At 39.5% G+C, this 21,580-nt stretch overlaps 1 protein-coding gene across 4 annotated transcripts in view; it reads right to left on the bottom strand.

The window, feature by feature from the left end:
* CFAP46 (cilia and flagella associated protein 46) overlaps positions 1-21,580 on the bottom strand; it is a 160,970-nt gene that overhangs the window by 49,032 nt on the left and 90,358 nt on the right. For 3 of the 4 annotated variants that reach the window (XM_043519351.1, XM_043519353.1, XM_038411160.2), the window contains exons 26-34: positions 16,994-17,078; positions 16,750-16,888; positions 14,664-14,847; positions 13,653-13,812; positions 11,692-11,921; positions 8,672-8,788; positions 8,218-8,385; positions 1,182-1,330; positions 283-381 (exon numbers count right to left, since the gene is read on the bottom strand). In XM_043519351.1, the coding sequence (XP_043375286.1) occupies positions 283-381; positions 1,182-1,330; positions 8,218-8,385; positions 8,672-8,788; positions 11,692-11,921; positions 13,653-13,812; positions 14,664-14,847; positions 16,750-16,888; positions 16,994-17,078 (1,331 nt within the window). The remainder of the gene's footprint in view (positions 1-282; positions 382-1,181; positions 1,331-8,217; positions 8,386-8,671; positions 8,789-11,691; positions 11,922-13,652; positions 13,813-14,663; positions 14,848-16,749; positions 16,889-16,993; positions 17,079-21,580) is intronic. The other variant, XM_043519352.1, reaches the window with a different exon arrangement.

Raw genomic sequence — 21,580 nt, 5'->3', positions numbered from 1 at the left:
CTTTAATCTGAAGTGTTATTATACTACACAGATTTATGACAGTAATTCTGTAAATTTGTGTGAAATGCTTCATAGACAATGTTGTGCTGTGTCACAAGTATATTAAAAGTGGTGCGAGAAGATGGTGTTTTAAAAATAAAATTATTATCATTCTAACTTTATAATGCGCTGCATAGTTTCCATGTTACCAGATGACTAGATGACTTCTTGAGGTCCCTACCGGTTCTATGATTCTATGAAAACAAAAAAGCTACACAAAGTAAGAACAATAAGAACACATACTTGACCTGTTCCACTTCGTTAATGTATGCTTCTCCAACTGCTTTCTCATGATATGAGAATGCCTGACTCAATTTTATATCTGAACATATCAGGGAGATTCTGTGAAAATAAAAAGATTAGTGTGCATAATGATCACAAAACTGAAAATATTGCCTGATAGAAACAAAATTTCTGAAAAAGTGTATTTTTATGCTTTCCATTTTTTTTTGGTAACTTTGACTAATATAGCCAATAACAACAGAATTCTGTGAAGTTTAAATCTGGAAAAAATTCAATACATTTTTGAGAAAGTTTTTAACATCTAACATGGTAGGTCCTTAACAGATTTTATGCTCTTAACAGAAGCATAAAAAAAAAGTGGGGAGCTGAGAATTTTTGCCATCTGAAAATGTATCCCTTAAAACGAGAATTGTTGCTTCAAATGAGCATGCAAATCTGAGTATAGCAGTTAGAGAGAAAGACACAACTACTCAATACATCGTGTGGATGCAAGCAGGCTTCGAACTATGTTAAACTATTTAATTAGTATGTCTCTTTTTAAAAAAATGAGGTTGTTTCCTAATTCCTCAGCATTAAAAAAACTACGAACACTTTTCATTTGGAGATTTGCCTAATCCTGTAAACACTTACTTTGGGACATAGCACTTAATAATATAGGTACCCTTATTGGATTTCATGCCAGAAGAGAAAAAACAAACCATACTGAATATTGTTAAACATTATGTATGTTAATAAAGAGGACAAATCAATTTTAAAATCATGAACAAGGTAAAACAACATAAATCATAAAAGGGACGGTTTACATAGTGTAATTGAGGATCAGTGTACAAAACGGAGGGGGCTTGTATGGCTTTTCATAAACATCTCCCATTTAGCCAAAGCAAGTAACTTATACAAACCGAAGATGGTACAGATCAGACAGACTTTTACTTTCCACAACATCGTGAGCAATAACCTCAGCCAGCTGAAAGATGGGAAGAGTAAGGTGGTTGCAAGAAATTTTCTGCAGCTCCTTAGCCAAAAGGTCCATAAAATATAAAGTGTAAGTCTAAAAATAAAAAAACATATAATAAATTCTGTTCCAATTGTTGGTATTTTTAATTTAAACTATACATTCTTCTTTCTTCAACTGTACAAGCTAAACAAAAATTCCTGACATAAATCTTATCCTCCAGACATACATATGGCTGTATTAAGACATGCTTAATTGTACTTCAGTCTTTGATGCCCAACAGATCAGAATTTTACAATTCTAAGTTTTGAGCCACTGAAATACCTCAGTTACAGCTCTGTGCAGATCGCTGGTTAGTGCTTTAAAAGACAAAAAGAGTATTAAAGAAAATAGTCAGCACTTAGCTAAGGAACTGGCAGACAATCACTAACTCCCCTATCTCTCCCCACAAAAAGCTGATGTAAAAAGGAGCAGTAACTGAATGCAATTCTGAACCCAAGCGCAGGCAAAGAGGGACTGAGGAATGAGAGTTATTTGGTAACGAGTTGTACAAGAAACAAACATATTCTTCCTCCTGGTATGGAAGATGACATTTGAAGTTCTGACCTCTAATGAACCAGAGCTATGAGACCCAGGTAGTGGGCCATCTGTTACCACTAGCATTTTGATGAAGAGGTTACTCATGTTGTGCAGTAACTGGAGTTCTTCAAGATGTGTGTCACTGTGAGTGCTCGACTTCAGGTGAACTCATGCCTTTCTTTGACTCATGCCCTAGATTTTGGGTAACAGTGCCCATTTGACCCAGGCAAGCACCCCACACATTTTCATGACCCGCACTGAGGTTACCTGGGGCAATGTGGGCAAACTGCCCTCAGTTTCTCCTCCATTGCAAAGTCTCACAATGGAGACTCTGAAGCAGAGGGGAAGGAGGGAGGGTAGCGGAGCACCCAAAACGACACACATCTTGAAGAATTCCAGTTACTGCACAATGTGAGTAACCTCTCCTTTTCTGAGTAGTGTGCCTGTGGGTGCACCACTTCAGGTGCTTCCCAAGCAATACCCCCGCTAAGGAGGTGCAAGGTTCAGAGAGAGTCCAATACAGAAGAGGGAACTGCACTGCCTACAGCCGCATTTGATCTTGCGACAGGCACCATGGCACAATGACTAGACAAGGTATGCAAGAGGACCATGTTGCTGCTTTACAGTTGTCTGCAATGGATACATCCTTATGTCAGGCTATAGAAGTAGAAAGTGCTCTAGTGGAATGTGCTATCATTCTTGAAGGGGGTTGAAGCTGAGCTTGGTCATAACAGAGATCCACTTTGATAACCTCTGTTTTGAAATAACCAAACCCTTACTTCTGTCCACAATGGAGACAAATATTCAAAGAGATCTTCTAAAAGTTGTGGCCCTATCTAAGTAAAAAGCTAAGGCTCTTCTACCATCTAGGGTACGGAATATGGTTTCTTGACAAGTCTGAATGTGGTTTTGGGGAAAAAAACTGGGAGATGAATAGTCTGATTAACTCCAAGGATGCCTTCGGTAAAAATCTGGAATGGGCCTTCAGCGACACTTTCTCTCTGGTGAATGCTGCAAAGGGGGGGGGGATTGAGTGTTTCCCATTAAAGCCCCCAGTTCTCCAGCCATTAAAGCTCCCAATTCTCCAGTTATAGCTACCAAGAAAGCCATCTTCATTAACAGATCTAACAAAGAATATGTAGCTGATGGCTCACAGGCAATTAAGCACTATGTTCTGGTCTCAGCTAGAGCAGGGCTTCTGATTTGTGGGAAGAGATTTGACAAACCTCTTAGGAATCTTACCATGGCTTGGTGAGGAAGAGCGGAAAAAACAAAAAAACAAAAAGCAACAGTGTGTAAATGAAAGGTTGTTATTGTTTCTAAGGGTTCCCCAATAGAGCTCACAGAAAACACACTATGTTTCCAATTCCAACAAGTAATCCAATACTCTGAGAAGGGAGGAAAGAATAGGTGAAATCTGATGACTGCTACACCAAAGAGAATAAAGCTTCCATTTCTGGAGATAAGTATTTCTTGTAGATTGTTTTCTACTATTTAATAAAATGTGTTGTACCTCTGATGAACACGAAACCTCTTCTATTCCTAGATTCATTGAGGAACCATGCTTGGAGCCTCAGAACCTGCAGGCTGCGGTGAAGTGTTCAACTGAGTCAGGAGGAGAGAAGTGATCAGAAGTCTCCAATGAGGGCAAAAGGTTAGTCTGATTAGATAGGAATACCAAACTTGTCTTGGCCACGTTGGTGCAATCACTATGACCCTGACGTGACCCTGATTGAGGATCTTTAACAGTAACAGTATTGCTGGAGATACACAGGGAAGTCCCTACTTCCTTGAAATGAGAAAATATCTCCTAGGGGCTGGGGATTGAGACCCCCTCTGGAACAACAGCTGATGCATTTTGCTTTAGCTACCATGGCAAACTGATTGACTGCCAAGACTCCCCAGACTAGGAATATCATGTGGAGGATTTGGGAGTTTAATTCCCCTTTGTAATTTCAAGAGAAATGTCTGCTGAGGTCATCTGCCATGGTGTTCTGAATACCTAGGAGATATGAAGCTAAGATGACTATCTAGTTGGCTGTCTGCCAATTCCACAATTTTATTGCTTCAGCACAGAGAGATGGGGAATGTGCTCCTCTCTGACAGTGATGTAATATATGCCTGCCACACTGTCTGTCATTATCTTTATAGACTGGGACCTAATTAGCAGTAGGAAGTGTAAGCAAGCATTTTTGACTACTCTCAATTCCAGATTTATGTGAAGAAGCTGCTCTTGTAGTCACCATTTGCTCTGAATCAGATGCATCCTCCAACCCAAAAATGAAGTGTCTGATGTTATGACTGTCATAGACAGATTCTGGAAGAATGGAACACCTGCACATGTTTGAGCTGGGTCCTTCCACCAGTTTAGTGTTTGTATAACCCACTGGGGGAACAGATAGTAACCTGTCTAGACTGTGCTTTCTTGGTTTGTAAACCATTTGCAGTCATCCCTGTAAACTTCTGAGATGTAGTCTGGCAAGTTACACTACAAAGACACAAGCTGACGTGTCCAAGCAGCTGAAGACAATCTCCTACTGTTACTTGAGGACTTCCCTGAATCCTGGATATGAGATTTGTTAGAGCAAGAAGTCTGCTGCTCTGTCTGTGCATTCAGAAAGCTCCTATTAAGTCTAGATGCTGTGTTAGAATAAAAATTGACTTTCTGGGATTTATTTGGAGGCCCAGGCTGCCACACAGAGTATACATCATCTTTATTGCTGCCAACACTTCCTGACATGATGTGCCCCGATCAGTCAATCTTTCAGATAAGGTAATACTATATCCAAATGATATAGGTGGGTGGCAACTACCACCAAAATCTTTGAGGATATTCTTGGGGAGAAGATAGATTGAAAGAAAGCACCCTATATGGGCAGCGCTCATTGTTGATCAAAAATTGAAGAAATCTTTTGTGTGAAGGGTAAATAGCAACATGAAAGTGTGTGAGTCTTGTTGGCTGAGAGTCGTAAACCAATCTCCTAATTTTAACGAGGGAATTATTGCTGCAAGGGTCGCTATCTAAATTCCTCTAAGCTGAGCAGCTGCACAGCAGCCTATTAAGTGCCATGCAGGTGCTCAGGGCTGTGGCAGGGAGAGGTGCCTCTCCCCCAGCCCCAATCCAGCCCGGTCCCGGAGCTTCCGCAGCGGGGAGAGGCCCCTTGCCCCCCCCAGCCCAGTGCTGCTGTGGGGAGAGAGAGATGGGGGGAGTCCTCTCTCCCTGACATAGCCCCTCATCCCCGGCCCCACCCCCAGAGCAACCCTCTGCCCCAGCCCTGAGCTCCTCATCACTGGCCCAACCCCAGAGTCCGCACCCCCAGCCAGAGCCCTAACCCCCTGCAACCTAACCCTCTGCCCCAGCCCTAAGCCCCCTCCCACACGCCGAACCCTTTGGCCCACCCCCATCACATGAATTTTGTTATGTGCACCAATATGGAGGTGATGTGTCAAAATTAGAGGGAATGCTGATCACCATCCTGAATTTCTGCTGTTTTACATATCTGAGGGGGGCCCAAATGGAGGCATTCATGTGTGTGCCTGCCATGTGGGTTCCATCTCAAATTTATCTTGCTGTACTACATCAGTACAAGAGGGAAAGCAGCATGTACGGGAATAGATAAGGGAACCCTAGACACATACATGAGAGTCTGAAGATTCCTCCTCCACATATACCAACAGTGGAGATAGCTGTTCCATTTACAAGAAAAATGAGGGTGAACGTGGTGGTTTAGGAGATAGCGGGGTCAATGAACAAGAGAGTCTTGATGTTGACAAACCTCCAGCACTCATTAACAGAGGAGAGTTCGGTTCCGAAGATAGTATCAGTCCACAGGGTACCTACATTCGTGCGGTAATGATGGTGTCCAAGAGTGGGTTGAGTGAAGAACTGTGGAGTGTGACTCTGGGGGATGGATCACTTGATGATTACCTGTTTTGTTCATTCCCTCTGGGGCACCTGGCACTGGTCACTATTAGAAGGCAGGATACTGGGCTAGATGGCCTGTTGGTTTGACCCAGTATGGCTGTTCTTATGGTATTGAAGAAGCTGGTACCAAGCCCTTTGCATGGGAGATAGTCAGTGTCAATTCCCTTGGTACCATAAGCACCTGAGTGGTCTTTGCTACCCCTGACTTTCCTGTTACTGGTACTGAATGTTGTTCATGGCTCAGCTTAGAACTCTTCACTACCTTGTCTCTGCTGCTCTGCATAGTGGTGCCTGAGCTTGGTACCGTGTCTGTCTTAGACAATTGACTCCTCTTTGCCTTTGTGGTATCAACATGGTTCAGAGTCTGCATGGAATTCTCCTTGGGACCTGAGGTCTCCATACTCTTCTTGTGTGTCAGTGACTGAGATTTTCTTGGAGTTTTACTCATTCCCTTCTGCTTAGAGGCAGGTATTGGAACTACCTTTGCTGAAGTCTTTGGTACCATAAATGTATTCAGTATCACGATACCACCTATGTCTCTAGCTTTGTCCAGGGACTGAGATGTCGATGTGGATGGGGGCACTAGTGATAGTGGGAGGCCTATGTAAAGGAAGGTCCACCAAAGCTCCATCATCAGAAATTTAAACGTGAGCTCCCTATTCTTTTGGGATCTACTCTTGAAGGAAGTGCAGATCTTGCACTTATTAGGAATATGGGTATCACCCAAACAGCAAAGGGGGGGGATTACCTGATAACTCGGACAGCCTCACAACAAGAGATTCACCTTTTGAATCCCAGGAAGTCTGGCATTCCCAAGCAAATTAACAACAAACTGACCTCTACTGAAGGCAAAACACATTTAACACTATCTAATAATATGCATGAATAACAAATTAATTTTTTTTTCAAAGGAAGGAAAGAAGGAAGGAAGGAAGGAAGGAACAGCTGTTCCAACAACTACAAACACTATATACTAACTAACAAACTGAATTCTGAATACTAGTAGAGAATAGGCACAGTTGTAGACTCCGCCTCAGGCCAAAGGCAGCTGAGAAGGAACTGAGGTGGTTTGTGCGAGTGGCCCCATATAACCTCAGTATGAGGTACCAGGATGTGTGGAGTGCATGCACAGGCCAAACAGGCACCGCTACCAAAAATCTCCAGTAAAAGGCACAAGGTGCAGATCACCTGAAGTGGAGCACCCATAGGGACACTCCTTGAAGAAGAATTAAAAGATCCTCAGGCCAAAATGACTGTTATCATTAGCATTTTCATAATTACTATACAGCACTTATAGATTTGCATAATTTTCCATGGATTAGTTTGTGAACTTCTTACTCCTATTGATGAGCACTTATTCATATGGCCAGTCCCATTGGTTTCATCAGTGGGAATAACTGGTCCAAATCTGGTTCATTATGTTTGGTATACACATCTTCTCTGATGAAGGATAAAATCTACCAGAAAAATGAAGCTGATGGAGATTTATATTTGATGAAGAAAATCGTATGCATTGACTATTTGTTGTACATACATTTTCAGTTATGATGAATAACAGCAGAAATTTTTTAAAAATATTTTTTAAAAAACTTGCTAGCATACCAGATCCACTGAAAATTCACCTCTACCAACAGCTGAGGAGATATAAGGTTGTTTTAAAGATATATATCAACAAAAGAATATGCAATTGGTGTGAACATTTTTCATGAAGCTGTCACTCTACATCTGACCAATCAATCCTCATTCTCAAAGGAAACCTGCACAATAGTTTCAAAAGACAAATCTACGAGGCTAAATTCATAACTTTGCTACACACTAAAAATCATTGACTGAATAGAGACCCTGGATTTATGGTTTATTATAACAAACTAACCCATTAACAACCCCCATACCTCGCTGACTTTCCCCCTCCCTTGTTTTTCTCCCCTTTGACTGGAGAGGTGTTAACGGACCACTTCACCTTCAATGGTCAGTCCCTTGAAATATGTGTTAACAACTTATGCTAAGCAATCTGTTTCACACTGTATTTAGCTGTGACACTCTGAGTATATTTCCCACAACTGAAGAAGAGCTCCATGTAAGCTTGAAAGCTTGTCTCTCTCACCAACCTTGTCCAACTGGTATAAAGGAATTTTAACTAAAGACCATTTACTTAATAATATTTGATTTAAAGAAATCCAAACAAAAAAATTCAAATGGCACAAAATCTAACACTATGTAAAGTTTCACGTAATATTAGAACACCTACAGAATTAAAAGGACTGTGTTGCCCCTTTTAAGCCTGTTTCAGAACATTATAATTATGGAGTTGCAAACAGCACCTTCATAATATAAAAGCAGACAAGGGAAAGAAAAAAAAGTCTTTTTAAAAACTGTCTGCAAAAAACATTGACTATATACAGACAAAAACTAATGTCTAGGATTGGTCTCAGCTTTTGTTTTCCTAAAGTAGAGCAATGATTTTGAAATGTTTACTTACAGGTACCAGAATATTATCCTGGTTAATAACATAACAGCTTGTTTCCTGTTTAAAAGCATCTCTAACTTCATCAGGGCAGTCATAGCTAGCCCATTCCTCCACACTCGCTGGTAATGCTTCAACTGGTCCTTTTCGTTTAGGTTTCTCCTTCATAACTGAAGACTGCACCTTTAATTAAAGGAACTCTTTAGAGAGTTTATTTTTCTATAAGCAATAAATATTTACTTAAACAGAACTGTTTCAAAGAGAAAAAATAAAGATCATATTTGTTTGGCATCCTTTTGGGCTTGGTTATTTTTAAGGGTGGTTGTTTGTGGGGTCTGGAAAGCAGCAGGTGGTGAGTTTTACCACTGTAATGCCAATTTCTATAATTTTGTGCGTGAAGAACTGACCTAAGAAACACTATTTATTGAAGTAAAAATATCTAGATTTTTCATAAAGAGGAGTGCCTTACTTGTTTTGCATCCTTTTTGCCTTTATCTTTCTTAGGTGTGGCTGACTGTGCATTCTGGGAAGATGGTGAGGATTTTGGTAATGCTTTAATAATAGATCCTGCTGCAGACAATGAAACCTAGAGAAAAATAATTACAATTATTTAACTTTAAAGTGCTGTCCTTAGCTACTAGAAACGGAATCACACTCCATTATGTTCACTCAAAACTACTCTCCCAGAGACAGAAAATTTCAAAGACTCCTAGAACCCTCACATTATGATTATTTCTACAAGCATTTATGGAAGCGTGAGTCACCACAGTGCACTTAAACAGCTCATGTGTTATGATTGAACACAGCTTTCAGTTTGGGTACAGAAAGTGACAGTCTTTGAAATAAATACCTAGATCATTTAGGACTTTACAACCATCACCTTACTTTCACAGCACCATGAATTGGGAACCTGTGCACAGATGAAAGACAAATATAACGTGCTCTTCCAAGTCTGCCCTGTTGCAAAAGTGTAGTGTAGCATAATGTATGCTGCATTAACTGAAGCTCCAGAATATGAAGTATCTGGAGAAAATCTTTCTCTCTCTTTGTCTTGTGGAAGCAAAGCTTTGATGTTCTGATTCTCAAGGAAGGAGAGAACTCCTTACTAAACTCTTTTTATTATTGATCTTGACTAAAAATTACGATAGTAATTTGGTAGGACATTTGAACAATAATTTTTGTTAGAGGTGATCAAAGTCCACTAGACATCCTGTGAACTAAAACTGGAACACTGGCTACATGTTCCATAACTTATCAGGATCTCACACTGGGTCTTTACCATATGGCACTATGTATTTTTTTTAAAGGCATCTAACATTTCATGGTTTTTTTTAAGCTTTCAGAAATTACTCCATTGCCTAACAGATAGTTAAAGAAGAGTGTTAAGATTCTAGAGTCTCACCTGGAAATGAAAACAAGCATCAGGATCCCCGAAGAGTTCAAAAGATTTTAACATGTCCTTCTCATTCATCTTCAATCAAATCTGCTCTATTTTTAATCCTAAACAAGCCTCACATCACACAGTCTAGAAAGCTTTCCTGTATCTCTTTATAAACAACTTATTTTCAATCCTAAAATGCTTTATATGAAAAGTTTGAAGCTCACAGCAATGTTAATATATAACAGTGAGACTCAGACTGAGGCTTGCAAGCAGCTCTTTACAGCACATGATATTAAAACTCTGTGTGATTGAATTATTCATCACCCTAAGTAATTAAGCATTCAGAAGCTTTTACTATGGTATTAACCAATTGTAGCTGATAAAATAATAATACTTGGTCAGTCATTTTGCTGTGAGAACTTGTATATATATATATATATATATATATATATATATATATATATATATATATATATGTGTGTGTACACGAACCCACCCACCCACACTATTTCCCATCATACTGTTTAAATATGAATATGTAGTACTATAGTAAATGAAACAATGAATTTACACTACTGTGGCTCTTCTGGGTAATGTTCGCTAATTTGGCTCCTGAACTGCTGAGGTCTGAGAAGCACTGATCTATAAGCATTAGCTCACAGACAGCTACTGCAATTGTCCTATAACAGACACTGATATCTGCACTAGCTACTTTTGATGTTTATTCATCTACTATCATTATCTAGAAATCATCCTGTTTTTCTTAATCAAGTACAGAATATTAAAAATTCTGATGATGTGAAATTTGGAAATGTTAGTCAGAATTTTATTTTCTAAAACTCCGGTTTTCCAAATGTTTATATGTTACATAGTTCAAACTAATTTCACAATGAATGTCTGATAATTAGCAACACATGTATATAGTAGGATTCAGCTACAAACTTTTATATTAAGCAATTACCAGCATTTGTAATCACTGGAAAAACAATAATATAACCTGGAACATACTGATTTGGATACTAGCTTCATTTTGGAGATCTCTCACCTACACCACTCAGGTGTCACTTACGATGGCATGTGGCATATACTGAGGTCAAGTACAGCTTTCACCATTTCGAATATTTAAATAAATTAAAAAAATTTAACATGCAGTGCAGTCCTTCTGATGTTTTCCATAAATGTCACTGGAAATTAGGCAGCCACATCAATGAGAAAATACAACATTTAATGAGGTTCATTCAATTTGATCTGAAATGCTGCAGAACACCCAGAAGTGATTACTTTAGAGAATTACAACACTCAGTGAATATCAGTGTTATGGTTTCATCACAAAATGTAATTGACAACTCAATTCACAGGGTTTAATAAGGGCTTGTCTATATTACCCGCTGGATCAACGGGTAGCGATCGATCCAGCAGGGGTCTATTTATTGCATTTAATCTATGCGTCTCCCGTCAACTCTGGTATTGCATAGGACCGAGATGCGCAGGCAGAGTAACGGGGGAGCATCAGCTGTTGACTTACCACAGTGAAGACACCATGGTAAGTAGATCTAAGTACATGGACTTCAGCTGCGTTATTCACGTAGCTGAAGTTGTGTAACTTAGATTGATCCCCCCCACCCAGTGTAAACCAGGCCTGAGTCAGATAATTCCTGTAGTTAAATGACATACCTTTGAAATGATCTAAGTCACTATCTATCTATAATTATTGTTCCTCACCAATAGTATTGTGAATTCTGTAAATCACCAATCCTGGTTCTTATTCTACCCTGGCTATTTAGATAGTAAAGATTAGAAACCATTCATAGAAAAAGTGGATCCCCAGGCTCCAAAGAATATACACACCAATAGAGAGTAATAGCTTTAACTGAGCACTGTCTTTCTCCCATATGGTTGTTGGAAGAATATGAACTACACAGAGGTACTCTCTAGTTTCTTGTGATAATTTTCTAATTTAAAGCTTAGAAACTGTAAAACTATATCCTAACAATATTGTAAAATTGGATGTATTATAATAAAGACAGTTAAAATAACAAAATACTTTCTCCCTATGTATTAATATAGTAGATAAATTAAATGTGATTGGTAAATTCTGATCTTCTCACCTGCCAGATACGAATGATGTAAGTATAAGCCATCAAACAGTGTTGTTGATGATAAGGTGAACTATGGCCAGAAATTATAGCCATTAAAGTATGTGCTCTAAACAAAGTTTCCAATTGCCTTATGTTTTTTAAATCTTCATTAGCAGTTTGGGGAATTGTAACATTTACTTCACTTTTGAAGTCTGACTTCAGCTTTGCTGGAGATGGTATTTCTTGTTTGATGTTTTTCTCTGTTAAAAAACAACAACAAAAACAATGTCAATGGTCTGACATTGTACAGTATTTCAAGGCTTATTTAAAGTTGCATTTCTGAGATGGAAATGAAAAAGAATCCATTGACAGCAAGATGACATTATTAGAAAAATGGAAATCCAACTTACCAAAGATGACCTTGCTATGATAGAATAATATTACTTCTATCATAGTTTCAATTATTAATAAAACATAACAATATACTTTAAAATGAACTTTAAGCAATGACAAAGCAAAGAAATGCAGAGTAAGGCTACCCTCATCTAATTGTGCCTAGTTTAAGCAGCCCACAGGGTGGATATTCTAATATATTCTCTCTGTTCTGGGGCCCCTTAAGAGTGTTGCTCTAACTGTTACGAGTTAAATGTGGAAGATTGTGGGATCTGAGATTTTAACAAAAATATCCATATTCCCCTAAAGGGGCAGGAATAACTTTAATAAGTTCATAATCTGATCTGCTTTTTTTGTTTTATTTTTCTCAAAATCCATTAAAATCTATATATACATTTTTATACAAAATGGTTAATGCTTTTCTTCTTAAAAGAGAACTGATGAAAGGGGCCCAGCATTCATCAACAACCAGCAAGATTACGTGGAATGGAAGGGAAATACCATGAAAGAATAGAGATTAATTTTAAATTGCCATTACACAAACAATGATAAGTAATATTTAAAGAAAAAAAATATGAATAGGACATTTTCAGTGCCATTTTAATTATGCATGTTAACAGAGGAATCATGCGTCTTTCACAACTGCATCTCATCACTTGTTCTTTTTTGACCCATCTCATCTATCTATATAAGAATACGACACAAGTGGAGAAGATGTCAGTTAATGTCACACATCATTCGTCTAGAAATTAGTTGTTTTCTTCAAATAGACTGGAACATTCTATCAAACTAGTCACTGAGGCATTAGCAATGTAAATGGTTACAAAGGGTAAAATCTTAGGGGTCTGAGTTGCTTCTTCAAAAATCATGCTGGTGCTTAGGAGGCTGACTTCCCATTGACAATCATATTTTAAAATGGGACTTAGGCACTTTTGAAAATTTTACCCAGAGATTTCATAAAGCAAGGGAAATAGGGTAAAGGGATAAAGAAATGGGGTGTAGTTTCATAGTTGTAATAAGGGACTGGGTGTCAGAACGCCAGATTCTATCTCTGGTCGTTGCATTGAACATTTATGGGAAAGTGACAGTCTCTCTATGCCTCCATTTCGCAATCTGTAAAAAGGGTACAAACCAGTTATTTACATCAACACTGGTTCTTGAGAGTCTCTGGCACCTATCTTTGTGTCAACCTGTTCCATTTCTTCTGTGATTTGTTTAAGGGCCTGATGCAAAGTTCACTGAAGTTACTGACGTCAGTGAGTTTTGAATCAGGTCTTAAGTGAAGAAGCTCAGGTTTTTCATTTTGAGTTCCTCTTTAAGTCTTTTGTAGATGAAGAAACATGTTCCCTATAAAGAAAAGGAGTACTTGTGGCACCTTAGAGACTAACAAATTAGTCTCTAAGGTGCCACAAGTACTCCGTTTCTTTTTGCGAATACAGACTAACATGGCTGCTACTCTGAAACATGTTCCATATAAGGTCTTTTTATATACTGAAAATGATCAGGTGCTTTTATTCTGTAAAAGACAGTAAGACAAAACCATATACTGCATTCATGTACTGAAATTATTTTGAAGGATAAGTACATCAATTACACACCTTCTTCCTCAAGAGGTCCTTTGGCAAGTTTCAAATGTAGCAAGATATCTACTGCCCAGTCCAGATGTTTAATAGCATCATTAAGAGGAAACTTATTGCAGTATAACCATTCTGCAAATTCCATTAGATAATCAACTTTCTGCCACTGACTTTCTTGTTTCTACAGAAAAGACAGAATGATTTAGTTCATATATTGTAGTTTGTAACATCAAAATTACTGATACTAAGATCTATATAGATTTGTCAGTTTTTTTGGAAGCAAAAATTTAATTTTAAATAGGTAGCAAGCAATTTACTGACATTGCCTAATCAGGGAAAATGTCTAACTGAATGTAATAAAAAAAATCAGTATTAGTTAAATTTCTTTTCTTTTATTAAAGTCTCCATCAATTAGTCACTGTTAGGCCTTTTCCGCCTTGAGAGAGACCAGGCAGCAGTTCAAATGTGTTGACACAGAGTCCCAGGACTTAAACTACATCCACGTGGTTTTCCATCAGAAAAATAATTTAAAGTTGTGAAAAATAACCCTCACCAAATTAACAAACTGACAAAATAATTTGCACAACATTTATTCTTTCTATTAAATTGAACTATTTTAAACTATGATGAAAAGTAATGCTAAATGAACATGTAATTAATGGTTTACTCTTATGTGTAATTCTAAAGTGATGGAGATATCAAAGAAATTAAATTATGTAAAAAAATTACTCTCTTTTGCTCATCGTCCATCTCTATTGGGAAAGAGCTAAGCAGAGAGACAGCAGAATGGAGGACTGAGAGAAGATGACTACAAATGGAAGATAAAGAATTGAAACTAACAATGACCAGGTGTTGCATTAAAAATGTCCTTGACTGGTGTTAAAAAAAAAAAGAGTACTTGTGGCACCTTAGAGACTAACCAATTTGTTTGAGCATAAGCTTTCGTGAGCTATAGCTCACTTCATTGGATGCATGCAGTGAGCTGTATATTCTATTCTATTAAGAGTCTATTAAAATTAACAACATAGAGACCTGTAAAGCTTCAATGGCATTCTGATAACAGGTTAACTGCCCAACAATGTCTTTGGAGATTGGTGCCAGACGATGCCACATATGTGACAAATAGTCCTCACTTTCATCCTTGAATTTCTGAATGTCCATCATAAAATTACGTCCAAGTCTTGCTTTCACTATAACCATATGTTTGAAAATCAGGCTAAAAAAAAAGTTTAGAAATTATTCAATTTCTTATCTGTAAAATTATGCACCGTATCCTACAGTATGTTACAGTTGTGAAGGTAACTGCACTTCACTACTCATTTTTCTTTTATAGAAAAGTCAAATTCCCTGCTCCTCTGGATATTTATAAACCTTAACTTTAGAAAATAAATTAGACCCTGATCCTGCAAAGATGCACATATGTAACCTTATGCACTATGATCAGTTCCTTTGACATCAATGAGACTACACATAGGGGAGATCCTCAACTACTGTTACTTGTCATAATTCTGTGCTTAAGCCTTTGCACATGTGTAAGTCTTTGCAGGATCAGAGCCTTAGGCTGCTTATAGTCTAGTTTCAGAGTTTTATCCTATCTGGATTTAGAGCTGGGGAAAGTCCAAATTCCTGTTATTTTATCTTAAAAGGTGATAGGACCCCCTCCTCCACCCTCACTCATCTAACATGAAATAGACATTCAGACATGTAAAAAGAAAAGGAGTACTTGTGGCACCTTAGAGACTAACAAATTTATTTGAGCATAAGCTTCATGCGATGAAGTGAGCTGTAGCTCACAATAGCTTATGCTCAAATAAGAAGTGAGCTGTAGCTCACAAAAGCTTACGCTCAAATAAATTTATTAGTCTCTAAGGTGCCACAAGTACTCCTTTTCTTTTTGCAAATACAGACTAACACAGCTGCTACTCTGAAACTATTCAGACATGTGAAATTGTAGTCCTGCCCCAAGCAACACACTTAGATGTAAATGTTGTCATGGATTTTTATGCAAAACAAACTGAACAATAACTAATCATTCAATTAGCCAAACAATGTTCTTCAACCAGACAACACATGCCTTGATGTTCAACAAGCCTGGTCATTAAATAAAAGATAGGTTAAATATAATGTTTTAATATAGTATTTTGACTTAATTATGAAATAAGCTATGTGAGAAGTCACCCCCTGCAAAACAACCTCAGCTGAATCCACTGTAACCAATGAAGAGACCTGACCTCAAAGTCAGGAACAAGAGACATAAGAATTTGACGGAGAAATATGAAACGTACCTCTGATGGGATACTATCTTAACTGGTTAAGCCACAGTGTTTGCTTGTCAACATTGTCTGGAAAGTTTACTTAGAGAAGTAACATATCATTAGCAAGCTCCTATCTTGGCAGATGATATAAAATAGACAGGTGTCATGAATACTAGTCAGGACAAAGAAATAATAAAGAGGGGAGCTGGAGAGGTTAAAACATGTGTGGAACTCTCATTGAAAAATGCAAGGATAACAAAATCGGGGGGAAATAACTGAGATTATATATTTTATATTATTATTTTATTACAGTAGTGATCAAAAGGAGCACAAAGTCTAAATTAGAGGTACATATGCATAGAGAGGGAAGACTAAGCTGCCTGAGATCTCATTCTCCTTAGCTCAACTTCATTTCAATGGGTAATTTGAATCCTAACTCATCCTGTGATCACATCTAAAAAGCTTTTCTTACAACATCTTGCTTTTAAAATCTGGACTTTAGATAGTAATTAGAAGAGAAGGAAACAGAGCAAAGTAAGATCCATAATCAAATAGTTGAAAAGGTTATATAGAACCTACTTAGGAACTTTTTTAAAAATGACCTATACAAACATTATAAACACTTTAATTACAAGAAGCAATCAAAGATCAAGCCTTTCTTTGATACTCAAAAGCAGTGTGAAGAAGCAGGCAAAGATATAATATTGTCTTCTGTTATAAAAATTGTCAGCTCAACAAAAAGGCAACCTCTATACTATTTTATTAATGTAAAATATATATTTAAATATCATCCATATTTTTATATTTCTCAAGAGTCAGGATGCTTAAAATGTTTCAGTAAAAAAAGAGATCAACCAACTTACAGTCTATGTTTAGTTCGAGGCAGAACTTGAATGGCTTCATCTAACACTTTTAGCCCTGTCTCCCAATCACTTTTATCAGCATACATGTGGAATAATAACCCATACAGGGATGTTCTTAATGTCAGATCCTCTTCAGTACCTTTGAAATACATTCAAATGATAAATTAACATTGTGAAATTAGTGCAGCCATCTCACAGAAATATTAGACTATTCATTTTTGCATGACAAAAATAAAATACATGCCTGGGAGAAAATGACCTTCTGATGATCCACTACTTTGAAAATCCTTTGTAGGCCACTGATGAAGCTGCAATGTATTTTCTGTTCCCTAAAAAGAAAAAAAAAAGTAGTGCATACATTTTTGTTAGCACAACTCTTCAAGCTCTGGTACTGTTTTCTATGTATAAATAGGATCAATTCAATTATAATATTTAAACTATTAATACACTAAGAGTAATAATCATTAATTGAGAGGGTGATTAGATCAGTTAATAAGCATATGGGAGTTGAAAACTACAACAACTATTTTCCTCTAAATCAATGTTTTTAATGGCATATTGTATTACACAATTGCACTGATTAATACAATGAACTACATAATACATTTCCATACCATAATGTTGCTTGAGGTAACTAAATTTTATCAGTCCTGTCTTGGCTTAGCTGGCTTTAGTTATGTAACTGGATGACCACAAATATCACAGAATTAAGGGATTTTTGGATGGATTTTTTTCATCTTGTTTCCAATGTGACCAACTCCAAAGATAATATTCTTTAAGAACCTGGCTGTTTCCATATGCAAACCCCAAAGGTATGGTTCTGCTGGTATACCAGCCACAAATTACATAGGGACTACACTAGTAAATCCTCTAGAGTTATAGCTGTTGGACAACGGATCAGTTTTGGACAGGCCAACACATGTCTTCCTAGAAGTGATGGAATATCTAGGCTTTACACTGAGAGTTGAGGAGAACCCCAACATAGCTTACAGAAAATTGGACATTGTTTTTAAAGCTCTTAGTCCTTAGCAGAGTTGGTCCTTATCTCAACTTCAAATTTTGTTTTGATTCAGATATCTCTCACTTTTCCAGGATGGTACACATTTTAAACTAGCTGTCAACTGTGCCTTTGCAGTGCTGGATCACTGAATTACCCTGCCCACCTGACATATATCTTAGGAACATATGAATTACTATACTGGATCAGTATACACAAGTTGTTAGTGTGTGCACCATTTTCTGTCTCTGATAGTAGCCAGTACAATATGCTTCAAAGAAATCCTGAAGTGGACATCTATGGACTGACCTGCCTGTAAGGGCAACTAACCACTATCACTCTGTGGCTGGCATATGCTCTGAAGCATGAGGGTTTATAACCTTTCTTTAAAAAAAAAAAAAAAAGGTTTGTTCTGTCTAATGCATATGTGTGGACGTTTTCATGATCCACATAAATGTCTAAATCTTTTTTATGACTCCTATTAAGGTTTTAGCCCAAATTATATCCTCTGACAATGAGTTCCATAAGTTAATTATGAGTCATATAAAAAGCATTTCCTTTTATCACTTTTAAATGAATTGCCTTGTTAAGCTCTGGAAATAACCAAACCCTTAGCAAAAAGTGTCTAGTGGCAGTAGCTACTGTGATGGGGCTAGGCCAGATGGCTATAGAAAAGTAGTCTTATTGGGATCCGGGAAGTGGGTGGGCGAAGCCCGTCCACTGCTAAAGGATCCCCCCTAGCCTAAAAGGGGGATCCACAGGACCTAGATACCCAAAAAATTCCAGGGGACAACTAATGAAATAACAGGGACAGGAGTGCGGTCAAAGGGCCAAACGAAGGGAACTGGATGGGGACACCGAGCAGAGAACCCTGGACAGCGCCCACTGCTCCTCAAAGGCGTCAAGGGAGTCAGAGGACGACGCCCAGAGGAACTCTGCCCGGATACGTGAACGGACCGAGGATCAGAAATAGGCCCCACAGTCACAGGAGACTCCATCGGCCAACCTCCTCACTCTGGTTTTGTAGATGGCCATTTTTGCTAGGGCCAGGAGGAGGTTGACCAGGAGATCCCGTGACTTTGTGGAGCCACGGATAGGGAGTACATAAATGAGAAGGTGAGGGGAGAAGTGTAACCAAAAATGTAATAAAATATTGGTGAGGAGCCGGAATAGGGGCTGCAGCCTGACACACTCCAAGTATATATGTGCCAGGGTATCCCTCACGCCGCAAAAGGGGCAGGTGTCTGGGATTGAGGTGAACCGCGCCAAATACATGCCCGTGCTCACAGCTCCATGAAGGAGCCGCCAACTGACATCCCCAGCGGGCCTTGGGACCAAGGTGGAATATAGGCTGGCCCACAGGGCTCCTCACCCTCCGAAGGTGGCAGGAGGTCCCGCCATTTTGTATCAGGGCGGGACACGAGGGTGCGGGCGTGAAGGGTGTGGAGCACGAGCGTGTAGAGATGTTTTCTTGGAGCGATTTGAAAGCAGACCAGCTGCATCATAGAATCATAGAATCATAGAATATCAGGGTTGGAAGGGACCCCAGAAGGTCATCTAGTCCAACCCCCTGCTCAAAGCAGGACCAAGTCCCAGTTAAATCATCCCAGCCAGGGCTTTGTCAAGCCTGACCTTAAAAACCTCTAAGGAAGGAGATTCTACCACCTCCCTAGGTAACGCATTCCAGTGTTTCACCACCCTCTTAGTGAAAAAGTTTTTCCTAATATCCAATCTAAACCTCCCCCATTGCAACTTGAGACCATTACTCCTCGTTCTGTCATCTGCTACCATTGAGAACAGTCTAGAGCCATCCTCTTTGAAACCCCCTTTCAGGTAGTTGAAAGCAGCTATCAAATCCCCCCTCATTCTTCTCTTCTGCAGACTAAACAATCCCAGCTCCCTCAGCCTCTCCTCATAAGTCATGTGCTCTAGACCCCTAATCATTTTCGTTGCCCTTCGTTGTACTCTTTCCAATTTATCCACATCCTTCCTGTAGTGTGGGGCCCAAAACTGGACACAGTACTCCAGATGAGGCCTCACCAGTGTCGAATAGAGGGGAACGATCACGTCCCTCGATCTGCTCGCTATGCCCCTACTTATACAACCCAAAATGCCATTGGCCTTCTTGGCAACAAGGGCACACTGCTGACTCATATCCAGCTTCTCGTCCACTGTCACCCCTAGGTCCTTTTCCGCAGAACTGCTGCCGAGCCATTCGGTCCCTAGTCTGTAGCGGTGCATTGGATTCTTCCATCCTCAGTGCAGGACCCTGCATTTATCCTTATTGAACCTCATTAGATTTCTTTTGGCCCAATCCTCCAATTTGTCTAGGTCCTTCTGTATCCTATCCCTCCCCTCCAGCGTATCTACCACTCCTCCCAGTTTAGTATCATCCGCAAATTTGCTGAGAGTGCAATCCACACCATCCTCCAGATCATTTATGAAGATATTGAACAAAACGGGCCCCAGGACCGACCCCTGGGGCACTCCACTTGACACCGGCTGCCAACTAGACATGGAGCCATTGATCACTACCCGTTGAGCCCGACAATCTAGCCAGCTTTCTACCCACCTTATAGTGCATTCATCCAGCCCATACTTCCTTAACTTGCTGACAAGAATGCTGTGGGAGACCGTGTCAAAAGCTTTGCTAAAGTCAAGAAACAATACATCCACTGCTTTCCCTTCATCCACAGAACCAGTAATCTCATCATAAAAGGCGATTAGATTAGTCAGGCATGACCTTCCCTTGGTGAATCCATGCTGACTGTTCCTGATCACTTTCCTCTCCTCTAAGTGCTTCAGGATTGATTCTTTGAGGACCTGCTCCATGATTTTTCCAGGGACTGAGGTGAGGCTGACCGGCCTGTAGTTCCCAGGATCCTCCTTCTTCCCTTTTTTAAAGATGGGCACTACATTAGCCTTTTTCCAGTCATCCGGGACTTCCCCCGTTCGCCACGAGTTTTCAAAGATAATGGCCAAGGGCTCTGCAATCACAGCCGCCAATTCCTTCAGCACTCTCGGATGCAATTCGTCCGGCCCCATGGACTTGTGCACGTCCAGCTTTTCTAAATAGTCCCTAACCACCTCTATCTCTACAGAGGGCTGGCCATCTCTTCCCCATATTGTGTTGCCCAGCACAGCAGTCTGGGAGCTGACCTTGTTAGTGAAAACAGAGGCAAAAAAAGCATTGAGTACATTAGCTTTTTCCACATCCTCTGTCACTAGCTTGCCTCCCTCATTCAGTAAGGGGCCCACACTTTCCTTGGCTTTCTTCTTGTTGCCAACATACCTGAAGAAACCCTTCTTGTTACTCTTGACATCTCTTGCTAGCTGCAGCTCCAGGTGCGATTTGGCCCTCCTGATATCTTTCCTACATGCCCGAGCAATATTTTTATACTCTTCCCTGGTCATATGTCCAACCTTCCACTTCTTGTAAGCTTCTTTTTTATGTTTAAGATCCGCTAGGATTTCACCATTAAGCCAAGCTGGTCGCCTGCCATATTTACTATTCTTTCGACTCATCGGGATGGTTTGTCCCTGTAACCTCAACAGGGATTCCTTGAAATACAGCCAGCTCTCCTGGACTCCCTTCCCTTTCATGTTAGTCCCCCAGGGGATCCTGGCCATCTGTTCCCTGAGGGAGTCAAAGTCTGATCTCTTGTGCAGCTGGCTTCCGCTGCATCTCGTGCAGCTGGCTTCCGGTGAAGGGGTCGGTTGGGTCCATGGGGCAGGGGTCCAATTAAAAGGTCCGGTGGGCCTGGGGTAGCAGGTGGGCGGGGAGTGCCCTCGTGCAGGACCCGGTCGAGATAAACCCGAGCAGCGGGCGGCAAA

The sequence above is a fragment of the Dermochelys coriacea genome, chromosome 7, assembly GCF_009764565.3.
Source record: "Dermochelys coriacea isolate rDerCor1 chromosome 7, rDerCor1.pri.v4, whole genome shotgun sequence".
Taxonomy (NCBI): domain Eukaryota; kingdom Metazoa; phylum Chordata; order Testudines; family Dermochelyidae; genus Dermochelys; species Dermochelys coriacea.
This window is presented reverse-complemented; position numbering and strand designations above follow the sequence as displayed.